The following is a 26,850-nucleotide window of genomic DNA, read 5'->3' as shown; positions in this document are numbered from 1 at the left end:
ATGAGAATTTTATTAACAATGCTTTGGTGCATTTCTTTTTTCATTTGTGAATTAAAATCGGTACAACAGTTTATTAATAAAACAAGCACCAGAAACTAATATTTTACGGAAAACTGACACTAAGTCAAAAATTGAATGTTGTGCGTAATAAAATCATTTATTTTCAATTTAAACACAGCTACAATTTAATAACTTTACTTATAACTGTTAAATGTAACTTATTAAATTATGTAAAATATATTTTTATAATCATTTATCAATGAAAGAATAAACAACAAGAGGTAAAGGTTTTACAAATTTTACTATGAACTGACAAATGTTTACATGTTACAGCCAATTTTAGATTGACAGTTTTTCTTCACGAACCAGCTCTCTCATGAAAATGCAGACAACCTCCTATGAACATGTGTTTACAATGTACAAACCACATCCAGCAAAATAATAAAGCATCTGATTAATAGTGCAATATTGTTTTCAGGAAACTTCATGCATGGATTATAGAAACATGAATAACGTTTTTTTTTTTTCTTTTTGCATAGATCTTTGATGAAAAATTTTGCCACCTTCATATGATAAATGAATCGACCACACATAAAAACAAATAAAACACCAGCAAAGAACAAAAAAAAAGAAAGAAAAACTCATTAAAATTGCATATGAGACAACACGAATATAAACAGCTTTCAATGGTCATATAATACAATAGCTAAAACTCTGTATTTATGTTTCAAAAAAGATATTTTTGATGGGAATTAACATTTGGACATGAATTTATGAACACCCAAAAAAGTGGTTAACGAACCGGGCACTAATAGTCGATACTTTGGTAGATCACTTAAAATATTTACATGTTGAGTGCCTTTGAATGATGAATAGTGTCAAACTATTGTAAAATTCTCCATGCATGAAGGGGGGAAAAAAAAGGTTTAATAATTTCATAACCCCAGAAACAATTTTAAATCAAAATTTTAACAGGGATTTATCAGCTACGAAGGAAACTATGTATTATAGTTAAATGTCGTAAGATAAAATTTGGAATTAATGATTGAAAACTCCTAATTTGAAAAATAATCAATTAAATAGTGGAAATCGATATTAAGATTATAATTTTGAAATAGTTTTATCCCAGCCTAATATGTTAATTGAGGAAAAAGATGAACAAAAAACTTGTGTGGCCCCAAGACTACAAAATGTGATGAACAGTGCTGTGTGGTGGCAACTGTACAATCATTTTTTCTTCTATTCTTCTCCGTCTCCACCATCTGGTTCTATTTCACCTAGATAAAAGGAAGAGAACGCATTTAAAAACATAGAATAAAATAGTGATAACTTGAAAATTCAAAGATTTCAAATTTCTTCACACATTTAGGAGAACCTGCTTAAATGACTAAACAAATGCTAGATTAGACTAACTTGACTAGGCTGAGCAAAGAGCTAGATTACAATAAAATAAAATAAATAAATAAATATAAACACATAGGTGCCAACACAGATAGAAAAAAATCCAGTAGATTTTATAATACATTTCATGATAACTGTTGCATAATTTACTAAATATTTTACATAAATTTGAAGTATTTTTAATGTCAACAAAATACAAAAACTTAATTACATCAATAACTATAAATGGTTTGCAATATTTTCCATTCATGACTGACATTAAACAAATTTGATTTTGAAATTTTTTTTATAATATTAACTGATAATTTTGAATAGTAATAAACAAGTAATTTATTATTGATTGTTAAAAATACTTTTTAATTAATTCAAAAAGGGAAACCTAAATGAAAATAAGCTAAAAATTTTAGAACGAAAAAAAACTTTCAACTCATTACCCCTGATTATCACTCACTTTGTTATGTATTAGTAATACTTATCAAGTTAATATTCAAGCAAGCAATAAATTTTGTAAAAATTCTAATTGAATACGAATTTTTTTTAAAGAAACTTAAGGCATTTTCTAAAATGCACAAAAATTAAGATAATTTATGTTAAACCAGCTGATCAGGAGAAAATGGCAAGTATATTAATATATATATATATTTTTAACAGGGTGGGTTAAAAAAAATACCAGATAAAAAATATTTGATAGAACTTCATTAAAGAATAAATAATAAGAGTAGACTTTAACTGATAAATAAATTCACTTGGTTTCCAAGTAGCCACCTTTTGCAATTGAAATTTTCAACAATGGACCGCAAACTTTAATCTATTAAACCTTATAACCTTTAATCTATTATCATTTACGCCGAAGCAATTGCTTTGGATAGTTTTAAACTTTTGTGTTGTTTGGAACGGGTTGCCAAGGCACATAAAGCCAACAATTAAGCGATGTCGTTTTCCTTGCTTAAGTAACTATTAAATAGCAGATCTTTTGCTGGATATAACAAAAAAGCAATAAGTTAACTAACATATAAATATTTTATAATTGAATTGGTCGGCTAAAAGAAGAACAAACTAAAAATAAATTAGTTACCTTTTATTTTATGAAGCAATAACTTTAGAACTTTTTTTTTGCCATATTCTGTATGTAAATGCTTGCAAAGATGTTTTATTCAAATATGAACAAAGCATTTAATTCTTTGCTGTCTCCTTTAATTGTCACATTAAATTCTACCACAACAAAGGTGAAATTGCGTCGCTTTAACATACATAACCCTCCTTCAGCGGAAATGCTTTACTTTTTTTTTAATTACTTTAATTTATTATATAAAAAATAAATCCACTTTTTGAGAATTAAAATTGTGCTCAAAATTCGAAAATATGTATATGCTTCACTGAAATATTCCTCTGACAAATACAAACAAGGAGGTTAGTGATTTATTTATTTTTGGTAGCAGGGGAGAGTATGAATGCTTTGACAAGACATTAAGTTTTCTCGAAGAAAAGAAAAACCTTTTAATTAACAAAAATGACTAAATTAGGAAAAATAATCTACATGCATAGTGCAAAATTAACAAAAATAAATATGCTTCAGTAATATTAGATAACACTTCTACTAATATTAAGGAATATTAGATACTATTAAATACTACTGCTTGTGAAGCACTCTATGCTTTGTGAAAGAAAATATGATTAGCACAAATATCTCATACTAAAAAGGACATAAATGCAGTTTATTTTAAAGCGAGTAAAATACCGTATTAGAGCAAGTTAAATCTGAAAATCATTAAACCATTCAATAACAAATATGTTACATATATTTTTGAGAATATATATTCCTATTATACAAAAAAGTAATTTTATTTAATGTAAAATCAAATAAATATGTGGTTACAATCAGAATTGAGAAAAAAATTTTAATTGTTTATGTTTACAAAGCATATTTCTACATTTTTTGTCATTTTTTTTGCAAATTTAAGTTTTACTGAAAACACTGGACTGGTGGCTGTAAAAACCATGGTTTCATTAAAATAAAAGAGCTAAGAATAAATATTCAGACATGCCACCATATCAGTTTAGGACACAAAACTGAACTTAGTGCTGCAATAAAAACTTAAGAAATATGTTCACAAGATTTTTAACTTAATAATAAATTAATCTATCTTTTATTCAAACATATTCAGTATTTTTTTTTTTTTTTTTAAATTTGACTTTTCTGTTGTTTAAAATATCCTTAATGATCTTAAAATAAGAACAAATTCTTACTCTCTGAAGCTTCAGTATTTAGTTGAAAATTGCAATTTCTTATATTTTTAATTAAGAGTCTCACTGACTTTAAACATAGCTAACATTTTATTTAAAAAAAATGAATTTGTAAATGACCCCTAATTGAATTTTTAATAGTTATTGGTTGGTAAATTGTTAACTGGATTTTAAAAGTATTTTAATAAATTGTTTGAAGATTTAAATTTAAACTTTTAAAACAAATGATCTCCATAGTATAAAACTTTATTTCACAATCTAAAAATTGAGAATTTGAGCACCAAATCACCCTTATAAAACTTCATTATAGGTAAACTTGTTTTTATTTTTATATTAATCTAAGGTACTAAAAAATTCTGAAACACATCTGATAGAAAATAAAAGATATTTCAATATAACTTTTTGTACAATTTAAGACGGTACCCCAGTTCAACATATCAGATCTTAGCAATTTAAGAATTAAGTTAATGATGGAAATGAAAAGAAAAAAAAAGCAGCATTATGCGAAAAAGTATATAAAAAAGTGAATATTGATAAAAGCAAGATAGAAGAAACTTCCCAATTTAGCATTTTGTCCCATGCCAACAAAATTATTTCTTGTTACTCTTAATTATAAATATTTATGGCTAATCAGGTAACAAGCCAAAAGGCTGACTTAACTAAACTTAAGGCATACTTAATCTTTACATTAATTTTTAATTTACATTATTAATATCTTAAACTTCACATTATTAATTTTTGTTTTTAATTCAGCTAAGTAAAACGTTGAAATTTGTAAACTGTATGAAAACTAGTCAGACTACTTAGCTATAGGAAAGAAAAAAAATTCTGAATGAAATTTAGAAAACTTATGAAACTGCATATTTTAATTTTGCTTCCTTTCAAAGGATGGGATGATGTAACTCCCATGATTTCAAGCATGTATTTCACATAAATGTACTATTTAAACTGGTTTTTATAATTGTATCCAATCCAATATAAATTTCTGCATTCTAAACTTAAGACTATACTAGTCTACTATGTTCACAGAAACTTTCTCCCATAATTGTTCAATTATCTAAATTTTTTTGGGTTTATAACGAGGCTAGAGTAGATTCCAAATAATTCAGAAAATTATAAATTATTTGCTCAAATCCAGACTTAAACTGGTGAAAAGTTAAGCCCCACAAGTTAAAAAAAAAAACTAAACTAAGTTTTCTATCGCATGAAAAATACTTTAACAAATATTTATAATTAGTGTGAACAAAAATATTACACAAATGATTATTATAACTGTCCACGATCACATTTGAACTATTTTGAGCTTATGTTTAATAGAATTATGGAAAAAGTACATTAATTCCAAATCCAAAATTAGCTAATTTGATAAGTTAATTAAGAAGATATGCAAATGAATTCCATGCATCACTGAAAATAATTTCTGAGCTCTAGAATAACCTTAATCTTTATGTAATAAGATGTTTATTATAAATACATAAGTATGAGAGTGATATTTTAGCTGATTTTGAACAAATGTATTTTAAGAAATTTCTTCACAAGTTAAATTAAATGTAATCTTAAATCTTTAACTCCTATTATGCAAGTATAAATTAAAAATATTTTCTTAATTAATAATATCAATATTTACCAAGGAATACGTGAAAATTTTTAAAAGTTTAAATCTGTGTTAGATAGTGTCAAGAATTTCTACTGCAGAGTACAACAGTTCTAGTTTAATATGTCACTTAATTAAATTAAATAAATTTGAGAAAATTTCAATTCCATAATTTATATCTATATCAAAAAAGTTTTTAATCATGTAGGTAACATAATGGGCATCTTATAAGTTTATTATGCATCATACAGATACCAGATAACTTTATCAAAATTTATATGAACCATAAGGGGTTCAACACTGTTGGAGACAAACTACTTCATCAGAAATACAAACCAAAATCCTCAACTTAGAACTATGTAATTTAACTCCCAACATTATTTACAACTGTAGTATTTTCATAGAAAAATCATGGCAAGTGTTGTTTCTAAAAATATATTCAGTGTTGTAACTTGCATAATTTAATACAATTAAAAATGCCAAATATTAACTGAAATTAAGAAAATTATAACCTATTATGAACTAAATTTGATCTCTAAGAAAGAAAAGATCATGGAGGTTCACCTCAGGTATGATAGCTGTGAAAATCTTAAGACTAATTTTTAAAATAAGAAGGATCTGCCCCAAGTGTTATCAGAAACTTCAAATTAATTTTAAAAAGTAATTTGTTCTAATATAAATATGTAATGCCAAGTAGGCAAAACTTAATTTAGATTTTTTTACTCACAAAATTTTTAAAATAAAATTGGCTCAATATTTTCAGGGAAAAAATATATTACAACTGAATAAATAAAAGTTGTTAGTTCAAGAAAAAGGGACTATTCTCTACCCAATGCTTTAATAACAGGAAAGCATTGTTAATCACATGATACAAAAAATGTTTCAGCTGAAACTTGAGTTTTTAATTATTTACAGCTCTTGAAATTATCTTGTTCTTTCTCAATATTAATTTTTCTTTTTAAAAATCGGAAGAATTTCTTTTCTACAGTTCAATGAAAGAATTGAAGTCCTACACTCCTGGTTCTTCAGTTCCTATCAAGTTTTTTAATATTATTAAATATAAGCTAAGCTTCACTGATAGAACATAAAAATAGTATTTCAATGTAAAACAATACTATAATTAGTAGCATTATTACACTAGTTTAACCAATTCTACATAAAAACAAGCTTAAGAATTTGCTATTAAACAAAGGCTTTAAACCAACAGAAACGTCCTATTAGGACAAAAAAAAAATTGATTCTACTTTATGTTCAAGAGAAATATGAATAAAATTTCCTTATGAACAAAATTGCAATGATATATATTTTTAGTTCATATAAATGAAATTTTCTTAATTACCAATTACTTGATATTTTTTATTTCATTTAATTCATTGCTCTAATGAACGCAGCATTCTACTAATGAAGTTTCAAGGTTGTAATAAAGATTAAAACCTGCTCTACGTTATTTATAACTACAAAATATGCATAATGGAAAGAACTTAAAAGTACTTCCAACCTTAAAATTTAGTAGATTCATTTGACTGAAGTTATATCTAAGAATAAAAATTATAACAATTAACAAGTCTTCTAAAAGTTTTTAACAAGGAACACCTTTATTATTATTTTCCCACTCTTGCTTTTCAAAAAAAAAAAAAAAAAAAAAAGGAAGATTGATGCAATAGAAGCATTATGCTTTGCTCAATGAACTTAAGAATTTAAAAGTCCTAGCCTTTTAAATAACTATGAATTAAAAGTTAGTAACACAAAATGGTCTTCACTAAAATTTTAAGCAAAGAATTAGCTTAATCAAAGTTTAATTAAAAATAAAAGAAAAAATGATTCCAATTGGCAATTTACAAATTCTTCTCTATATTAGTGTTTATAAAAAAAAGAATTTTCTCCTACAACGAAAGGCAAAGAACTATTAAATTAAAAATACTTTATGAAAATATTACAATTATTTCATTAATTTCCAACCGAGCTGGGTTATATGTTTAACACATCTTATAATTCATTCGATGTATTTAACTTGTATCATTTGAGGGTGGCCACTCACTAGACTAACTTCAATGCCAAATAATTAAAGTAGTTATTGTATTAAGCTGTTACTATTCCAAAAATTTCCAGATTATAATGTTGATTTCCCAAAAATCTCAATTCCCAAATAGGATCTTCCCTCTCAACACTGATAATGCACTGAGATACAAATAAATTTTCACATCCCTCAATATTGGGAAATGGATGACTTATGTTCTGAATTCATTAATTTTTTTTTATATAAATAAACCTAAATGAAATCTTTAATCTTGCAATCATCCTTGGCAATTCTATGAATTATACCAATAATCGAAGATCTTCTTCACTTATTTACAATTCATAACACAATGCTGAACTTAACATGGGATCCACGCATGTCACATGAGGTGTTCCTTGTGACACAAGATTTAAAATGACCATGAAACTTTCTCGAAATGGGATTATAATACATAATAATGCAGGGTGGCCACAGAAAAAAAATGAACAAAATAGTTGCATTTAGTAGCCTAAAGCATGAAAATAGTGGCCGAAAACTATGAAAATAGTTGCTTAAATAAGAACAAAAATTCATCAAAAATATGTTAATGACTTGTCCTATACCATGATCCATTGAGTCAAGCTGGTGACAAATGTGATAATTTTTATATTAACGTTAAGGTTCCAGCACTATTTTCCAGAAATATATATATATACACACACTCACACATATATATTGTGAAAAGTGATTAGTCAAATTCGAAATTCGCATCGTAATATTGCTTTATAATTTTTCTTCTTAAAAATCATGCGGAATTTCGTAACCATTGAAAAGGCGATCGAGAAAGTAAATAGACCTACAATGGAATCTGTGCAGATTGAACGAAATAAGTGAAGACTCAAATTTGCAATTCAAAATTTTTTTAAGAAAAAAGTTCAGTGTGTTGAGAAACTATAGCGCAGATTTCCAACCCAAGCCATGCTTTTAAAAAAAAAACATTGCCAGAAGTACAGAAAAGTTTCCCTCCCAATAGTCTCCTTTTCCTGAAAATAGTTGCCTTTTTAGGCACACACAAAAAAAGTTGCCATAGTAACCTCATGCCAAAAATAGTTGCATTTTAGTCACCTGTGGCAACCCTGTAATAACTACATTAAAATAATTAAGACTGCTATTCTATAAAAAAATAACACTTTTTTGTTAATGCAATATTTAAACTATACCTAATGAGGTGCCATAATTAAGTCGTAAAATTGATAATTAAATTTTTACAAGTTTTCTTTTCAACATATGCACCTGCCTTTAATGAATAAGACAGGCTACACTTTCTAAAAACAAACCGTATCAAAGATATAAATGCTAGAAGAGTCCCAAGACAGATGCTCACAGCTTCCACCCACGCAATTCCCTCACCATATTGTATTGTTAATCTTAAACAGTCATTTAAAGGAGAACTAAGGAATGGCTAAGAAAAAAGACCTATAATTCACTTTTGCATTAGATATAAAATTAAATAATAAACTAACCATAGCCCTCAATGTACAAAAAGGTCAATTAATATAAATTATCTTAAGCTTTAATTCTATATGTGAATGTCAGTGAATTAAATTGCATTTAAATTGTATTGTCTTAATGTGTACCTTGAATGAATTACTGCACGATTTATGTATTTAAAAACAATATTTTATTATGTACCTATGGAATATACATAAACTAGGACAAAAAAAATCTAACGTTCGAATGTGATGCTTGTGCGGTTATATATATATAATTCGCGAAATATCAAGTCCAGATGAAAACAAGCAGCGTTGCACAGACATGCTCAAGGATTCATACCTTCACCCTCTTCAAGTCCTTCTCCTCCTTCCTCTTCTCCCTCTTCATAAACTTCTTCTTCATCCACTTCTTCCTCTACACAGAAAAGAAAATTCATCAGCTAAGCTTATAAGGTTTTTTTCCATAAAAATACTACAAAATCATCATGTAAAATAAATTAACTGCAGGAAAGTACAGCGAGCAAAACAAAAAGCAAAGACTTAAAACTTAAATTCTAATTAAAGACAATAATGTAAGTTACAAAATTAGACAAGAAAAAAACATTCTTTAAAATAGATTATGGTTCCCAACCGTCAAAATATGGAGTATTACCACAATCTGCAAGTAGAGAATATTTTCCAATAAATTAAGCCAATGGTTCCCAGCTGTACCGACTAGCAATTTTTTTTAAAACAAAAAAGAAAAACCTGGGCTTAGGCAAGAATCTCACAAATTTAATCTTTGCGCACATCACATCTCCGAAATTAAGAAAGATCTTTAGACAATTAGAATTTCCAAGTCAAAAATATTTTATTTTATCTATGCACAGTAAAAGTTCTAAATCCTAAGGTATACAAATATTTACAAATCTCATTTAAAAATTAGCTTATACTCCCTTAAATAGTTAATATCCCCTTATGGAAATATATATTTAAAATCTGCAATTTGAGTCATTAAGAACAAATAATTTGAAAGCAAGGTAACAATAATCTGAAAGTGATAACAGTGAATACACCACTTAACATTTTTGTTCAAAAGAAATCTGGTAAATAATTTCTCAATTTATCATTAAAAAATTATAGATGATTACTATATTGTTGATTGAAATTATAATTTTTAAAAAATCACACGAGAGAGACAATTTAATAAATGAATAAGATAGTTACTCCATATGCCTGAAATTCCATTTTTCCATAAAATGACTAATTTCCAAAAAGGTTTAAATAATGAAACCTGTGGCAGATCTGCTAATCTAAGAAATTCAAAAAGCCTTATAATTTGTGACCTTGGGATAACATAAGCGAAAAGAAAAAAAGATTGATCTGGATATTAGAAAACTTAAAAGTAAATTAATCTGTCATGTTAAACATAAATCTAAAAAATTTTTTGAAGTAAATCAAGTTTCTGATTGGAACCCACAAAAAAATAGAAAATGAGGCTAACAAAACTACTTGGCATAGGACAATTGTAAACTAACTGAAAACAATAGGAAAGATATGGATAGGACACCCTAAAAATTACAAAATAATAAACCAACCTATTGCTTTAAAAACTTTTCTGAAGCTAGTTTGTTTACCCAGTCCATCTTCAAAATTTGTCTAAGACCAAGAACAGAATACCATGCAATTTTTCACCAGACAATTTTGATTTTGTATTTGTAATGTCAAATATTAGATTTTGTGAGCTAAGAAATATCACTGAATAAATAAGGATAGAAGCATGGAAGTTTCACCAAAATGTGAAATTTTTGCAACAAATAATTGTAATAGATAAAGATTGAATTAACTTTAACCACAATAACTAATTATTGCTACTGACAAGTCTGAGACTGGTTATTTTCCAGGTCTGATGTAAGAGTTTTCCAGGTGTTTTTCTAAACAAATTTGCGGAATATTTCCTACTTTTTAGAGTATTCCCAACCTAACAACTCCAGGTTTTCCCTGACCAGAGGGAACTGTGAGATTCATGTTATTTAGCTAAATATTCTTTCGCCGGTAACATTCCTGAAGAATCTAAATACAGTCATCTTTTAACTTGACCAATACCCGGTCCGGTGGGTTTCCTGATAAATCTGAATTAGTCTTATCAGATGAATGTAAAATTCTGTTCAGGAAAATCTCTTCACTTTAAACCATGAAACTTTATAGAATCGCAAGAAACTACCTGTTATTCAACTAAGAAAAAAAAATGGAAAAAAAATAGTTTAATCATTATTAAAATTATATATTACTTTAGCATACATGCTTTGTCAAAGGGCAATGCATGTACTTACATAGGACCAGCACTTAAATATTTTTGTCTCCTAAGACTTTTCTCCAAATAGTAAAAATGAAAGATTGATTATAAGCAGGAATTAATAATAAACTTAACTTTGGAACTACAAAATTAGCAATCTGAAGGAAAGTTCAAAGGACTATATGGAAATCATGAGCAAGTTCTCCAATCTCATACTCTCATTAAGGAAATCACACGAAGGACTATCTTAGCCGTCTGAGGTCTTCAGATTAGACAAAAATAAATCTGAGAATTGGTAACCATATCCATAACTAGTAGACCCTTTCTATATTGGAAAAAAAATCGAAACTCTAATCTCAACTAGCTTTATTAACTGCAATTGAAGATCATTAAACTATCGAAGAGTGAGATTTTAGCTAACATTAACTTATAGGAAACTGGAACAAAAATTCAATTTAACTTTACAAGGCAATTACTTTTTAAATCAGGACTACAAAATTATGAAGCCTTGGGCAGTAGTAAAACTAAATAGGCTACAAAAACAGAAAAGTTGCAGTCATCTTTTTTTATTCTATAAATAATCACAAAATAAATAAGCTAAGTAGCGTGCACGCACAAGACTTTTAATTTTAGTTATCTACTTCCATGGGTTTTTTAATGTTATTTAAGCTTAACAAAAATTCTTATTTGGTCTTTATTTCTTAAAAACAGATTCAGTAAGCCATAATAGTTAAGCATAAAATTTGATGCAAGAACTAAACTCAGCATGGATATAATTTACCTTCTCCTTCATCCTCCTCATCTTCTCCATCACCTTCTTCCTCAACTACTACGACTGAGTCATCAACTTCATCATCCTCACTGAAAGAATTTTAAAAATTAAGCTTCTTTATAAATCTATTTCATAAGCAATCAACCTAAATTAAACAATCTTAACAAATGTCTAAGCTTTTTAAAACATATCACTGTTAGAAAAAGATTACTTAATTAATGATCAGCAATAGATTACTTAATTTATATTTAAATAAAAGTAGCAGTCTTTGACAAAGGAAACTATTTTCAAAACATAAAATAAGCACACAACAGGCATAAATATATTTCAAAGTAATGAAATCCAAATGACAAATCTTTCAAGACACGAGCACTAATAATTTACTACTCAGTGCACAGCTTAATATTAATAAATATTTATTTTTTTAAATAAATTCAATAATTTTTACAACAGATTTAACACACATATGTATAGTTCATACACTCAACTAAAATTATTATAGTGATAAAACATATTGGAATTTAAAGCAAAAAAATAAATTTAAAAAAAATTTGACTGTTGCATTCGATAATTCATAAACAAAAACTATCTGAGCTGTGGTGGCTCAGAGCATAGATCGTTAACCTTCCAATGAGGTGACCGGATTCGAATCTGGTCACCTCATTGGAAGGTTTGGACAAAATATATTAAGAGGAAATATGCTATCACTGCACTCTTGTTTGAGCTACATTAGGATAACTATTACAGGGTGCGTAGCCAAATTATTCAACAAAAAATAAGCACCTTTTAAGCAATAAAAAAATATTTTCCAGCACTTAACATAATTAGTAAGCATAAAGTAAGTGTTACGAATTAATTCTTTTTGGCGGCGTCAATTCGTCGCCAATCAAATTATATTTTATTTCAGTTGTTCTCGATGCACTCATGCCTGAAGGAGCATTTCTTGAAAGCTCCTATTTCTTATATTTTTTTGTTTTGTTTCAGTCTAATTATTATTTGTTTCATTGTTAAGTTTATTAATAAATATAGAAGCTCATATTAATTGTTTTCTTACTGACCAGGGCATCAAATGGTAGAGATATACGCATATCCCGAAACTCGAAATAGATTTTCTATCATTTTTTGGACCTAGAAACCCGGAAATTTTGGATTTTAATTTGTGCTTCATTCTGGATTAATTATTTTCTTGAAATTTTAGAAAACTTGAACTTACAGGTACTGTACTTTTATATATTTACTATCTCGAAAATGGAAACTATTGATAAACTTAAAGCAAAACGAAAGATTGCTAGAACTAATTGTACTAAGTTAATTACGAAAATTGACACATTTGAACAGAATCTCAATTTTGAAGATGAAATTCATCAGAAACAATTATCAGAATATTTACTAGATCTCGAAGAAAAACGAACTGAGCTAAAAAACCTTAATGAATCAATTGAGGAACTAATCACGGATAATGATGTTTTTGAAACAGAAATTAAAAATTCTATGGAATATGATGAAAACATAGGTGACTCCAAAATGAAAATTAAACTGTTGTTAACAAAGTTTAAAATAAAAGAATCAGTTGGCACTAATAATGTTAATGTTCCAAATGTTAATGTTTCGAATGTTAATGATAGTAAAAATATTCCTATTTCTATTAATTTGCCTAAACTTAACATTCCAACTTTTAATGGTGATTCAACTACATTTTTAGAATTTTTTAATAGTTTCAGTAGTGCTATAGATTCGAATGAATCATTAAGTAATGTTAATAAATTTATTTATTTAAAATCTTTTCTTTCTGGGGATGCTTATAAAACAGTAGCAGGTTTCGCTTTAACAGAAGAAAATTATAAATCGTGTTTGACCTTGCTAAAAGATAGATATGGAAAATCGGAACATTTAATTAATTGTTTTGTAAACAAACTCTTGGAAATCGAACCAGTTAAATCTTCTTCAAATATTCAGGGGCTTAGACATTTGTATGATGAAAGTGAAATCAGTATAAGAAATTTACAATCTATGGGTGTAGCATCAGATAATTTTGGTCATTTATTAATTCCGATTTTATTAAAACAATTGCCCCATAACTTAATAGTAGAATATCATCGTAAAAGAGATCATAATAAATCGGGCGATATTAGTGAATTAATGAAATTCATAAAATTTGAAATTGAATCTCGAGAAGCAGCTAATGCAGTTTCTGTGATTTCTATGAAAACTCACGAACCAGCTAGATTAAAAAACGAAACTAGATATCCTAAAAATAGAAATATTCCTACATCAGCCGCTTTAAATACAATTGTTAAAAATTCTTGCATTTTTTGTAATTCATACTCGCATACAGGGTTAAAATGCAAAACATTTACTGATGAACAGAAACGTTTTAAATTAAAAAAAGAAGGACGTTGTTACAAATGTTTTTATAAAAACCATTTGCTAAATCAGTGTAAAGTTAAAATCAAACCATGTGAAATATGTCAAAGTTTTCAACATAATTTATTGTTTTGCCCAAAGTTAAAAAGTAACAATTTATTACAAACTTCTCCCCCAGATAAAACCGAAACTATTCAAATTCAAGAGAATCAAGCGGTTATGTCTTCTGTTTTCAAACCTAATCAATCATTAAATAATACTACTTTATTGCAAACTGCTAAAGTTCATGTCGAAAATGGATCTAAAAAACTAATAGCTCGAATACTTTTTGATTCTGCTTCTCAAAAATCTTTTATTCGAAAAGATTTGGCTAAAGCATTAAACGCGAAAAGTTTAAGAAAAGAAAAACTTTTTGTTTACACTTTTTCAAATCGAAATCCTTCCGAAAAGGAATATGAATGTGTTAATATCACATTACGCAGTAGGTTTCCCCCCTACTCAAGTATAAATATTGAAGCATTAATTACCGAGGAAATATGCGCTGCTCAATTATATTCAGAATTTGATCCCCAATTAATAGAAACTTTACTTTCTCAAGGATTTAAAATCGCTGATTCATGGGATGATAAGAAACCCATTCAAATATTGTTGGGTGCTGATTTCTTATATTCTACTGTAAAGGGTGAGTTATTGAAAATAGGCAATAAATTATTCCTTCAGCCGACGTTGTTTGGAGATTCTTTAGTAGGACAGGTGCCAGATGGTCCGTTTAAGGGTGCGGCTTCTTGTTTTAACATTTGTTGCACTTTAGCAGATACAACTGTAAATGATTTGTCATGTTTATGGAATATTGAATCATTTCTCACTACTAAAGAGTTAGGAAATAAAATGAACTCGGATCATCTAATTAATTTTGAAAACAAGTTGCGGTTTGAAAATGGAAGATATGAGGCGCCGCTTTTATGGAAATCTGAGACAGCTCGTGAAAATTTATGCGATAATTTTGAGATCGCTGAAAAAAGATTTTGTTTACTAGAAAGGAGATTTAACGCTGACGAATCTTTATTTGAAAGATATAATGAAGTAATGAAAGAACAATTAAAAGAAGGGATTATCGAAACTTGTAAATCTAATTGTTTTGTGGGCTATACAATGCCGCATAGGGATGTTTTTAAAGAAAATGCTTCCAGTACAAAAACAAGAATAGTTTATGATGCCAGTAGTAAACGCGGAAATAATTTAAGTCTTAACGAATGTCTTATATCCGGCGATAATTTATATGCTAATCTTGTAGATATAATTTTAAAATTTAGGGAACATAAAATCGGATTTTGCGGAGATATTGCTCGAGCTTTTTTACAAATACAAGTTTCGGAATTTGATAGAAATTATTTATGTTTTATCTATTACAAGAATTGCGATAAAACTCAACCCCCTACAATGTTTCATTTTAATAGACACTGTTTTGGAGTCACCTGTTCACCTTTTGTTTTGGCAGCAACTATCAAAACTCATATTAAAGCTTATAAAAATGCGCATCCTCTTGCATATGAAATGCTGAATAATTTCCTCTATGTTGATGACCTGTTTTATGGAAGTTCTTCTGTAGAAGAAGCCTTTCAGTTATCAACAGATGCTGTGTCTATTTTAAAGGATGCAAATATGACTATGAGAAAATTTGACACTAACTCGAAAGAACTTAAAAATTTGTGGAAAAACTCTAATTCCGAAATAGGAATTAATGAAGACCCTGATTCTCATTTAAAAGTTTTAGGACTTAAATGGAATAATGAAAGTGATATTCTCGAACTTGATTTAAGGTCTTTATTGTCAAATTTCAATGCAAATAAATGCACTAAACGGAATGTTCTTCATATTGCTGCTAAAATATTTGATCCATCTGGATTTATTTCCCCCATTTTGATTCGTGTTAAATGCATTTTACAAGAATTATGGCAACTTGGAATCGATTGGGACGATGAGTTTAGTGGTGAATTAAAGGACAAATGGATAATATGGTGCGATGAGATTAATGAACTTCAGAACTTGAATATTCCTCGATATTATTTTCCCGATTTAAATTTAGTAGACAAAGACGTGCAACTGCACGTGTTTTCCGATGCTTCTCTGAAGTCTTTTGGAGCTGTAGCATACTTCAGGTACAAAACATCTAGAAGTACTTTTAGTACTAGTTTTGTAATTTCTAAGTCCAGAGTAGCACCCCTTAAGAAATTAACTCTACCCAGATTGGAGTTAATGGGAGCTATCATAGCCGCAAGAATGGTGAAACATCTCAAGGAACTATTTAAAAATCTTGATAAAATATCTTTGTGGTGTGACTCGACGATTGTGCTGCACTGGATTAAAGGCTCAGCGTCCAAATGGAAGCAATTTGTGTCTAATAGGGTCACAGAAATCCAAGCAATCACAGATCCTAATGTTTGGAGACATTGCACAGGCAAGGATAACCCAGCAGATCTCTTAACCAGGGGAATTTCTTGCAAGGACCTGATTTCTTCAAGAAAATGGTTTCATGGCCCCGCATGGTTAAGTAACTCAGAAGACACATGGTCATGTAATCAAGAGTCTGAAATTGAAGCTGACATTGTAGAGTTGGAATCCGAATCCAGACCGAAAGTTTTGGTTTCGCCAACAATTGTTTCTGCCAAGTTAATAGATCCTGATAGATATAGCAGTTTAAGAAAACTATTAAGAGTAACTGCTTGGGTACTCCGTTTCGTCCACCTGCTAAAAACAAAACTTCAACCGAAGGGTCCACTTACTTCCGATGAACTTAACAGAGCGGAACTATTTTGGATAAAATTTGTTCAAAATGAAGCGTTCCACGAAGATAAAAATAACTTGATTGCAAAGAAACCTCTTTCCAAAGACTCAAAACTGCTTTGCTTAAATCCATTTCTTGATCAAGAAGGTGTCTTACGTGTCACTGGACGCTTAGGCAAGTCTGATTTATCAATGAATGAAAAACATCCTGTGATACTTCCAGCTAAATCCAAATTAACAGAGCTGTTAATTTGGGATTCCCATGAAAGAGTCTTCCATTCCAGTGTCTCTCACACATTAGTGCAAGCGAGAGAAAAATACTGGATTTTAAAGGCCAGACAAACAGTAAAATCGCTACTCAGGAAATGTGTTATTTGTAGAAGATTCAATTCTTCTCCCGGAGACCAAGTTGTAGCACCGCTGCCAGCTGAACGAGTGGAGCAATCTTCTCCGTTTTCCGTCATTGGAGTGGACTTTGCTGGTCCTCTCTTTGTTAAAAACAGTGAAAGTAAGCAATACATCCTATTGATTACATGTGCAGTGACAAGGAGTGTTCATCTTGAGCTAGTGGGAAATTTATCAACAGATACTTTTCTCCTAGCCTTTCGCCGTTTCATTGCTCGACGTGGTTTACCATCGATAGTGTTTTCTGATAATGCGCGTACCTTTAAACGTGCTGAATTGGAAATAAAATTGATGTGGTCAATTTTGAATGATACAAAGATTAAAGAATTTTGTGCCTATAATTGTATTAAATGGAAATACATCGTTGAGAGAGCTGCCTGGTGGGGCGGTTTTTACGAACGCATGGTTAGATCTGTAAAAGTTGCTCTTCGGAAAACCCTAGGTAAATCATCCCTAACTATTGAACAATTGATAACTGTTCTTTTCGAAATTGAGGCGATGATAAATTCTCGCCCAATAACTTATGTTGGAAGTGATGCAGAAGAGCCAAATGCTTTAACTCCGGCTCACTTTCTTTTAGGTAAAAGAATAACATCTTTACCCCCGGTAAGACTTCACCTTGATACAAACCTCTCTTCTAGGAAAAACCTAATTAGAGCTTACAATTATAGAGAAAAATTAATGAGAAATTTTTGGTCTCGTTGGAAGAATGAATATCTTCTAAATTTAAGATTGATTAATTCAAATTTAGTTAAGGGTAATATCCCTCCATTTAAGATTAACGATATTGTTTTGATTAAAGAAGATCATTTGCCTAGAAATTTTTGGAAATTAGGTAGAATAATTGAATTATTTCCTGGGAGAGATGGCAAGGTGAGGGCTTGCAAGGTAAAAACTGAATCTTCAGTTCTTAAACGCCCTGTACAATTATTGTACAATTTAGAAATTGTAAACTGAAGTTCAAATTTATTAATATTATTATTTGAAATAATTAATTGGCATATCATAATGTTATTGATGTTTAAAAAAAAAATGTAAATAAATATCTAGAATTGCATTTTAATTTTATAATATTTAGTTAATGCTAATGCTTTAACTAATAATTTCTTGATTTACTGTATTAAATGTTGTTCGTTAAACAATATTTTTCTAGATAACTTTCATTGAATTTTACTGGTTATTATTTCTGAACTGAATATGCAGTGAAATTTAGATTTTTGATTACTTTATTATTCTTATATATATTCTTATTCTCGTATTTGTATATGAAAAAAGTGTTTTATAAGTGTTTAATTATCTTGAATGTTTAATATTGTTCTCCAGAATTATTGTATGAAAATTTATTTTACCAAAATTTTTTAAATTTTTTTATAACAGTTTATGTTTTTAATTAGAGCATAAAATAAGATTTGTTTGGTTGTATTTTTGAATTTAGCTCTAAAAATTGAATGTTGATGTTATAAAACTTTTTGAATATTTGCAATTTGAAATATTGTAATTGAAAATTCTTTAATCGAACTTCTCTTTTTTTTTATGGTATATTGTATTTTTAACAATTTTGATGAACCCCCATGGTTCATGGGGGGGCTGTGTGTTACGAATTAATTCTTTTTGGCGGCGTCAATTCGTCGCCAATCAAATTATATTTTATTTCAGTTGTTCTCGATGCACTCATGCCTGAAGGAGCATTTCTTGAAAGCTCCTATTTCTTATATTTTTTTGTTTTGTTTCAGTCTAATTATTATTTGTTTCATTGTTAAGTTTATTAATAAATATAGAAGCTCATATTAATTGTTTTCTTACTGACCAGGGCATCAAATGGTAGAGATATACGCATATCCCGAAACTCGAAATAGATTTTCTATCAGTAAGTAATTAGAAAACATAACTAGTAAACATAATTAGTAAGGGTTGGGAAGCTTTTGACAAATAAGGGTTTTATCCTGTTTTAACCGTCATGTCAAAAAAAAAAAAAAAAAAATTGGCATTGTTTTTGACACCCAATGAAAAAAGCACTTTAAGGGCTTTTAAAAAACGAAAATAAGCACTTTTTAAAAACACTACACACCCTGTAATAGTTTTAATTGCTGGAAAAACTTAAAGAAATAAGGAACAGCTTAACATAGTTAAAACAAATGCTTCAGTAAATTTAACAGTTTGGTATAACAGAAATATCCTTAAATATCCTAAGGCACTTTGAGTGGTCACAAGGGGAAAATAAAATTCCTAGTATTTTCCGAGTTTGTAAAGTAAAACCCAAAATTGTTTGCAATCTCCCTTGTTATTTTAGGTGATTTTTAAATTCCTTGCTTTTCTGGGTGCTCTTTGTGGATTGGCAACCCTTTCTTTCAAATTGTAATTTTAATTCTGGTTTTCCTTTGAAATTGTTTTCTTATTTCCAATGCTCGACAAAAGGAGAACTTTCTAAATTAGTGGATCCAATTATAAGTTAAAACCTTAATCTAAGCTTTGAAACTGGTCTTAAAATTCTTAGCTTATTCTCTGAAATACAAGGTAACACATAATCACTCACAAATTTGGTATCCAGGGGTGATTGTGAGCCCGAGTCAAAATTCCGGAAAATTTCTTGAGTTAAAAAAAAAAAAAAAAAGTTTAAATTGAAAAATTAGAAAAAAATTTAAGCAAGTTTTTTTTCCCTTTTTCTCAATATTTCTTGGTTTACTTAAAATATATTTAAAATTTTACACATACCTATACCATTTACATATACCTGTGATGACCTGGAGAAGTAATTAAAATTTACAAATATGTCTTTCTTTCTTGAGTTAATGATTATAACTATCTACTGATAAAAAAATGAATATTAATCATGAATATAAGCTTATAAAGTATCTGGCTCTTCCTTACAAACAAATAACTCGTGTTTTTAAGTTCCACCTTTGAAAATTTGATTTTCGGAAACTTCTGCGATCAATGATTTTTTGAAACGTCTGGACCTTCGATCTCCGGAAACTTCCGGATCACTGCTAGTGAAAAATCCGGATTTTTTCCGGAGCACAATCAGCCCTGGGTATCTCAAACTATGCCCGCAACAGGAGTTTAGTGATAATATAAAATTGTAACATGGAGCTTTTTTTTGGATTTCTAAAAATAATATCTTGAGAATTTTATTCAGAAAAGCTTTAATTAAAAGATAGTAACAGAACAACTACCTTTCCTCATCTTCACCCTCTAATCCATTCTCTACTTCAATATCTGGAACTAAAAAGTATTGCAGAGGGTTTGGCCACATGTCATCTTTAATTACCTGTAAAACACAATCATTATACTACATACAATACACAGATCTAGTTAAGTAAGAAACTTAAACAAGCATTGTTAAAGAGTCAGCCTACACACAATATGAAACATTCAAAAATATTTTTAAAAAATCACTAAAATACCTCAAATAGTTAGCTAATATTATAAATAGCAAAGCTTAAAAATTTCCATTGTAATTTTAAACATACATGAGAATTGCAAAAAAAAATGACACGTTGACATTCATGAGTGAGTTTCAAGGCAAAATTTAATGATTGAGACCTTAACATATTTATAAGGATGCCATAAATAATCTAATTTCACTTACATCTTAGGTTTTTTTTAAAGGTAAGGTTTTTTTTAATGACAAGAACTTTGAAAATAAAGCTATCATAAAACGTAATTACAATACACAAAGGAAGTATATACAAATATGTATAACGGGAATTCTTACTTGTATAAAATTGTTGGAATGTTAACCTCGAGCTAAGACTGGCTTTTTGTTGACAGAAACTGGTTATAACCATTAAAAATCAAAAGAAACTAAGAAACCCTTAAAAGTTCTAGTAATTAATCATAAAATAATTTTTTTTAAAAACTAAAATTCTATAACCTGTTCTGTACTAGAAATTTTAGCTTTGTAATGTTATTGAAACTATGACAAATTTATTTATCAGGTCATGGTTTATAAATAAATTACATTGTTTACATTAATTATAAACTAATATATCACATTTGTATGAAATAAAGTAATAAAATAAATTTAAATACTAATTTTTATTTCTTTTTTTAAAATTAAAATTTAATTTTTATTCTACTCTTAACTAAGCAATTCAACTCTTAATAAAATCTTATGAAATGCCATTAAAAAATACAACATCAATGCATATAAGCAGTGTCTGTTATAAATACAAAAATATATATGTATCACATAATATATGCAGCTAAATAAAATATACAATTCCTTTTTCAGTCTCAAAAAACTGAAATATCAAATCAGTAGGCCGTCATGAGCATGAAACACAAATTGATATTTAGTTAAAGAGACATTTAATTAAAGAGACATCTACTAAAAAAAAACATTAATATGTCATTATTTTTAGTTAGACATGTGTTTTAAATTACCATAAAGGTTAATAATTTCTTTAATTCATAATTTAAGTAAGGTTAATTCTGATTTCCTATTGTATTGCAGAGCACAAAAAAAAAAAAGAAACACTTCCAGTTTTACATAGTTATTAGCAAAAATTAACTCATTATAAAATACATAAACAATGTTAATGACAATTCTAAAAGCATTAAAGTTATTTTTTACCCAAAAAATAATAAAACCGCCGCATTACCTCAGCTATATCATCTGCAGAAGCGTCACCATGATCAGCATACCATGTGAAAAATGTCCTTGGCTGTTCATGCGCCCTTTTTCGGCTATTTTTTAACTGTGCTTGTCTGTCTTTATGTTTTTTTGTTAGGTCCATTCCATCCTTCCATTTTATGATCGTAGACTGAGATGCAGGATCACCTATATAAGATTGAGAATTGTTTATTGTTGTTAAGAATTAAAGAACTCATCTTTTTTTTTTATTTAATTTATATTTGCTTATTTAAGTTCATTGCTATTGAACATTACTGTAACTGTATCTATTGATTATTAATTGAAGCACCATGTGCATTTATGGGAATTTAGAATCATTTGTTAGAAATAAAGTCTGTTTTATATGAACAGAAGATTCCATTGTGTTCTGTTACAGAGAAATATTGATCCATAAAGAAACTTGGTTCATAGTAAATATTTATTCTGAGAATTTCCTTCACTCCAACTTATACATGAATATTTTCAATACTAGTAAACTAATATGAATTATATTAATATATTATTAGTCCACTGATTGGTGAACTATTTATAAAAAATATAAGTGCTTAAATGAGTTATCATGGTTGGCAAGTTTTTGACACATGCAAGTTTTTACCAGTTTATACCATGGTTTTTACCGTCATGTCAAAAACCCCTCTGTCAGAACGTCAAAAACCCATAGTTTTGATAAAACTGTATTTTAATTTGAGTTTAACTGCTTATGATTTAAAATTAATTCATTTTTGGGCAATAAAATTAGAAAAAAAGAGTTGAAAGATATTTAAGAACAGATTTTTGCCCTTTTCCAACATGATTATATCAAATCATAGTATTTGAAGTAAAATATTAGGATACTCTGCAAAATTTTCAACATTTCCAAGCATCATTTTGTTTGGCATATTACCTTACTGAAGAATGTCAAGTCATTCCTGACTTAGAGTTTGTTAGTAGTTACAAGTTTTGAAAGTTTTGTTTAGCTTATTTCTAATATTTAAGAAATGCCAAATTTTAAATTCTTCTTTTTGGTTCTTGAATTTATTAATACAGTAGGGAACCGATAATCCAGAACGATCGGGATCATCGTTATTCCGGATAACTGATGTTTCCGGTTTTCTGAATCGCTACAAAAAGCCATTTTTTTATTGATAAATCCAACTTTAAAAAAAAAAAATTGGAAATAATCTTAAAAAGAAGAAAAAACGATGAAGTAATACACTAATGATTATTTCCAAAATTATGGTAAGGTAAACATCTTTCAAAAAAGGAAGAAAAATCCTAAAATCTTATGAGGAAATAAAATTTCTTTTTAAAAAATGGGGGGAAATTTATCGATTCATCAAATTTATCAAATAATCAAATTTATCGAATTTCGTTCCGGTTTTTTGGTTTTCCGGTATTCTGAATTCCGGATAACGGGTTCTGTACTGTAGTTCCAAGTTTTTTTGTATGTTTGCTTATTTCTAACAATCAAGAAGTGCAAAATTTTGAATTCCTTGCAAATCAAGTGAAAATAATATATTGTCCGCTATATGCCATAAATTAAAGAAAACAGTAAGTTTTTGACGGTTTTTACCACTGCCATGTCAAAAACCAGTTTTTGACGGCAAAAACCCAACCCTGTGAATTATGTTTCAATGAAGGAGGAATTAAATTAAGAGTAAATAGAAATTTTATCTAATACTTTAACTACTAAGATACTTTTTGCATTTTTATTTTCAATATTCTAAAATTGGTTATTTAAAAAAAAGTCACAAAAGTGATTGGAAAAATTTCAATTTTACATATTTTTATTTATAGTGGTTTAATATTTTCTATACTTAAGTTTAAGTTTCGACAGTAAGTGTAAAAAGAAAGGGTTTAATAACTAAATAATTCAAGAACATGATTTATCACAGGTAATTTTAAGTCTGCTTAATTATAAAAGCTTCCTATCTATCATAGCTAACAACTAACTATCCTTACAGTAAAATTTTATATCTTCAAAATCAGTCGGAAATTATTTTTTTTACATGACTGATAAAATCATTATTAAAACTGATCGTATTGGTGCGTTTTTAGTGTCAAAAGACATGTTCTTTATACTACAAACAATTTTTTTTAATGGACAATTAGAATAGAATTAAATTAAATAGTATGGACATACCTGATGAACCGAGGTGGAATTCTTTGACAATGACATCATTTTCAAAATAGGGATTCTCATCGAAATAGAATTTAATTCTATATCCTGATTTGATATCTTCAAATTCTTCAACTTCAAGCTTGGTTAAGAAATGAAGACACTCTTCTTCTTCCTCATCCAAAATGGCTGAGATTTGTGGATGATTTACAAACTTCACAGGTATATTAAAGAAAAGAACAGAACACAAAATGTAAAATACTATTTCCCAGCTAAATATTGTAATTTTTCCAGTAAGCCAGATATTTCTCCCAGTTGAATCATTAGAAATTGTTTATATACGGTTAAACAATCATTAACTCCTCCATGTTTCATTTAAAATACTATCATTTATATACTTTAACCCACTGGCGGTTTAGCAAAAGGGCAAGATTGGGAGAATTCTTCTCCCCGATACACCAAATCCCCATCTAATAAGATAGAAAAACTGGTTGTGCTATGTGAAGACTGCAGGTTAAAATAAGACTTTTTACATGCAGAACCGTCAGTCTAATGAAGAATTACTCTAAAACGTAATTAGTCTAATACGAAAACCCATTAAAAAAAACAGTCACATGCTTATTGTATTCAAGTAAAATTGCTAATATAACTAACTACAGTAAATTTACAATTTTTTCTTAAGACTTTTACAATATTTAAATCTGCTAGATACTGTTACCAGAGTTGTCATGATATGAGATCTCACAACAATCAAGTCAAAACATAGGAAATGATGCAAAAACATTCACAGAATAGATCATACAATTAAAACTACGCTAACTTAAGGCATTGCATTGCACTATATTGAACTATGCAAATACACCTTATAAGTAACTATTAAGCTTAAATTTTAATAGTAAATCATTCTCCCCTACAATTTATGGTTAATGTTTGCTAAGGGATTAATAACAAACCCTTAATTTCTATTTAACAGTCCCTGATATTAAGATTAGTTTTAATAATGAGAAACTACTTAGATTATGACACAGGCAAAAATTTTTAAATGCTCTTTCGTAGACACTAGATTAGAATAACTGATCAACAAATTTAATTCACTACGACAATCAGGTGCTCAGTTGATTCAACTTCCTTATATTAAAAACAATCATAATTAAATACTCTATATTGCATAAGGTAAGTTAGCTATCTGGTGATTTGATACATATGTAAATAAAGCGAAAACCAATCATTCATATGAGGGTTAAAAAGAGTAGCAATAACCAAATGACCAATTAATGCAATAAATTATGGTATCCAGTTATAGAAATTTGGAAAAAAGGTAAAAAAATTATTTCAAACCCAGGGGATATATCTGCATCATGATCTGTTGCATCAATTACTATCACCAAGATGCGAAATAGATTTAAAACTTCCTTCTTTTTTTTTAAATTTAGATGTTTGCCCAGAGATGGCTACAAATTATCCTTTTCAAGATGGTCTCTTTCTTTGATGCTTTTGTTTGAATCCTGTGGGTCTTTGCCCACAAGATGCCAAGATATGGCTATTATTCTGCTACAGATGAAGATACAGAAATCTCCCCTAGAGCATTGCTCTAACCAGCGGGAAATATAATAGTAAAGCTTTTACATTCAATTTAAAATGATAAAATATGAGATTTAGGACACTATTTACAATTGTCATTCTTTGTCTCTGAACTATTATTACATAACTCAATTAACAATATAATAAACAATTTAAAAAATTAGTACCAATAAACAATAAATAGCTTTATATTTGTAGATATATTCAATCAAATAGAAACACTCAGATTATGTTCTCAAAATGCAGACATTAAAAACATTTATAATTAGCAACTTTGATAAAATTATTAACTATTAACCGAAAAATAAATAAAACTTCACTGATGTTACCGAACGAAAATGAAATGCGTCAGATATGAACACAACATTATAATGCTGCACGTGTGGTAAGACAATACCCAAAATGGACGCCACCTCAAGAACATTAATCAAAATCGGAGAAATTGCCATATATTGTCAATCTCACGAAAACATTCCTTTATTAATATGAATTAACACTGCATTTTAGTAAGCAATCAAAACAAATTGTATATTAAAAGACAAAATAATGAATATCGAACTCCCGCTCAAACTCAGCAGGAGCCGGTCTAACCTAAACAATCCCACATGCCTTATAATAACAAATAAAACACTAGCGTAGACTAGTTTTCGCCAATAGTAAACATATCTAATACATTTATCACATTATATTATTAATTGTCATTAACTGACACGCCGGTCATTGTACACCGGACAAAGCATGTGGCCCTACAGCCGAAATGTATGTTAGGCCTAAAATTAACGACAACCATGTTTTATCATAGAACATATAGTACTTACATTAAAACAAAATGGTAGAAAAGGATACAGCGGTCACCCAAAAGTTTGGGATTTTTCTGATCAGCTCATTTCGCTTTTCAAAGAAAGGCTTCCTTAATTTGTTATATTTCTGTTCAACTTTCAGGATTTCTTCACTGGCTTTTTCATTCAAAGCGTCGATATCATTCTGACAAGCGTCGATTTCTTCTAATGCTTTCTGTGTTTCTGCATCATAATCTCTACTTTCATCATTGTCTCCAACATCCACTTTCTTCATCTTTTTTGGAGTTGCTCCACTCGCAGACATTGCAACAAAATTTAAACACGAAAACAATGATTATATTAATTTAATTGAAGTACACGACACAAACTATCACGACCGAATCTGGAAGATTAATTTCGCCGACTGT

General features: G+C 28.7%; 1 protein-coding gene across 1 annotated transcript; it reads right to left on the bottom strand.

Moving 5' to 3' along the window:
• Positions 1 to 282: 282 nt before the first annotated feature.
• On the bottom strand, positions 283 to 26,850 carry Set (NAP domain-containing protein SET). Its single transcript, XM_016068498.4, has 7 exons — positions 26,490 to 26,850; positions 24,087 to 24,276; positions 21,933 to 22,111; positions 20,502 to 20,596; positions 11,785 to 11,864; positions 9,069 to 9,143; positions 283 to 1,277 (listed from the first exon to the last, which is right to left on the bottom strand). The coding sequence occupies exons 1-7, from the start codon at positions 26,745 to 26,747 to the stop codon at positions 1,240 to 1,242; spliced, it is 915 nt and encodes a 304-aa protein (XP_015923984.1). The 5' UTR covers positions 26,748 to 26,850; the 3' UTR covers positions 283 to 1,239.

Source organism: Parasteatoda tepidariorum, chromosome 9, assembly GCF_982258835.1.
Source record: "Parasteatoda tepidariorum strain Cologne lab strain chromosome 9, Ptep-v5.0, whole genome shotgun sequence".
Taxonomy (NCBI): domain Eukaryota; kingdom Metazoa; phylum Arthropoda; class Arachnida; order Araneae; family Theridiidae; genus Parasteatoda; species Parasteatoda tepidariorum.
Note: the sequence above shows the minus strand (reverse complement) of the source record. Positions and strands in the feature narration are given on the sequence as shown.

Bases quoted from the DNA above. Each gene is read 5' to 3' on its own strand.
- Set (XM_016068498.4), bottom strand. From the start codon at position 26,747: ATGTCTGCGAGTGGAGCAACTCCAAAAAAGATGAAGAAAGTGGATGTT. The intron at 22,112-24,086 runs GTATGTCCATAC...AATCTTATATAG, and splicing joins ATTCCACCTCGGTTCATCAG to GTGATCCTGCATCTCAGTCT. The intron at 9,144-11,784 runs GTAAATTATATC...TTTTCTGTGTAG, and splicing joins TGAGGAGGATGAAGGAGAAG to AGGAAGAAGTGGATGAAGAA.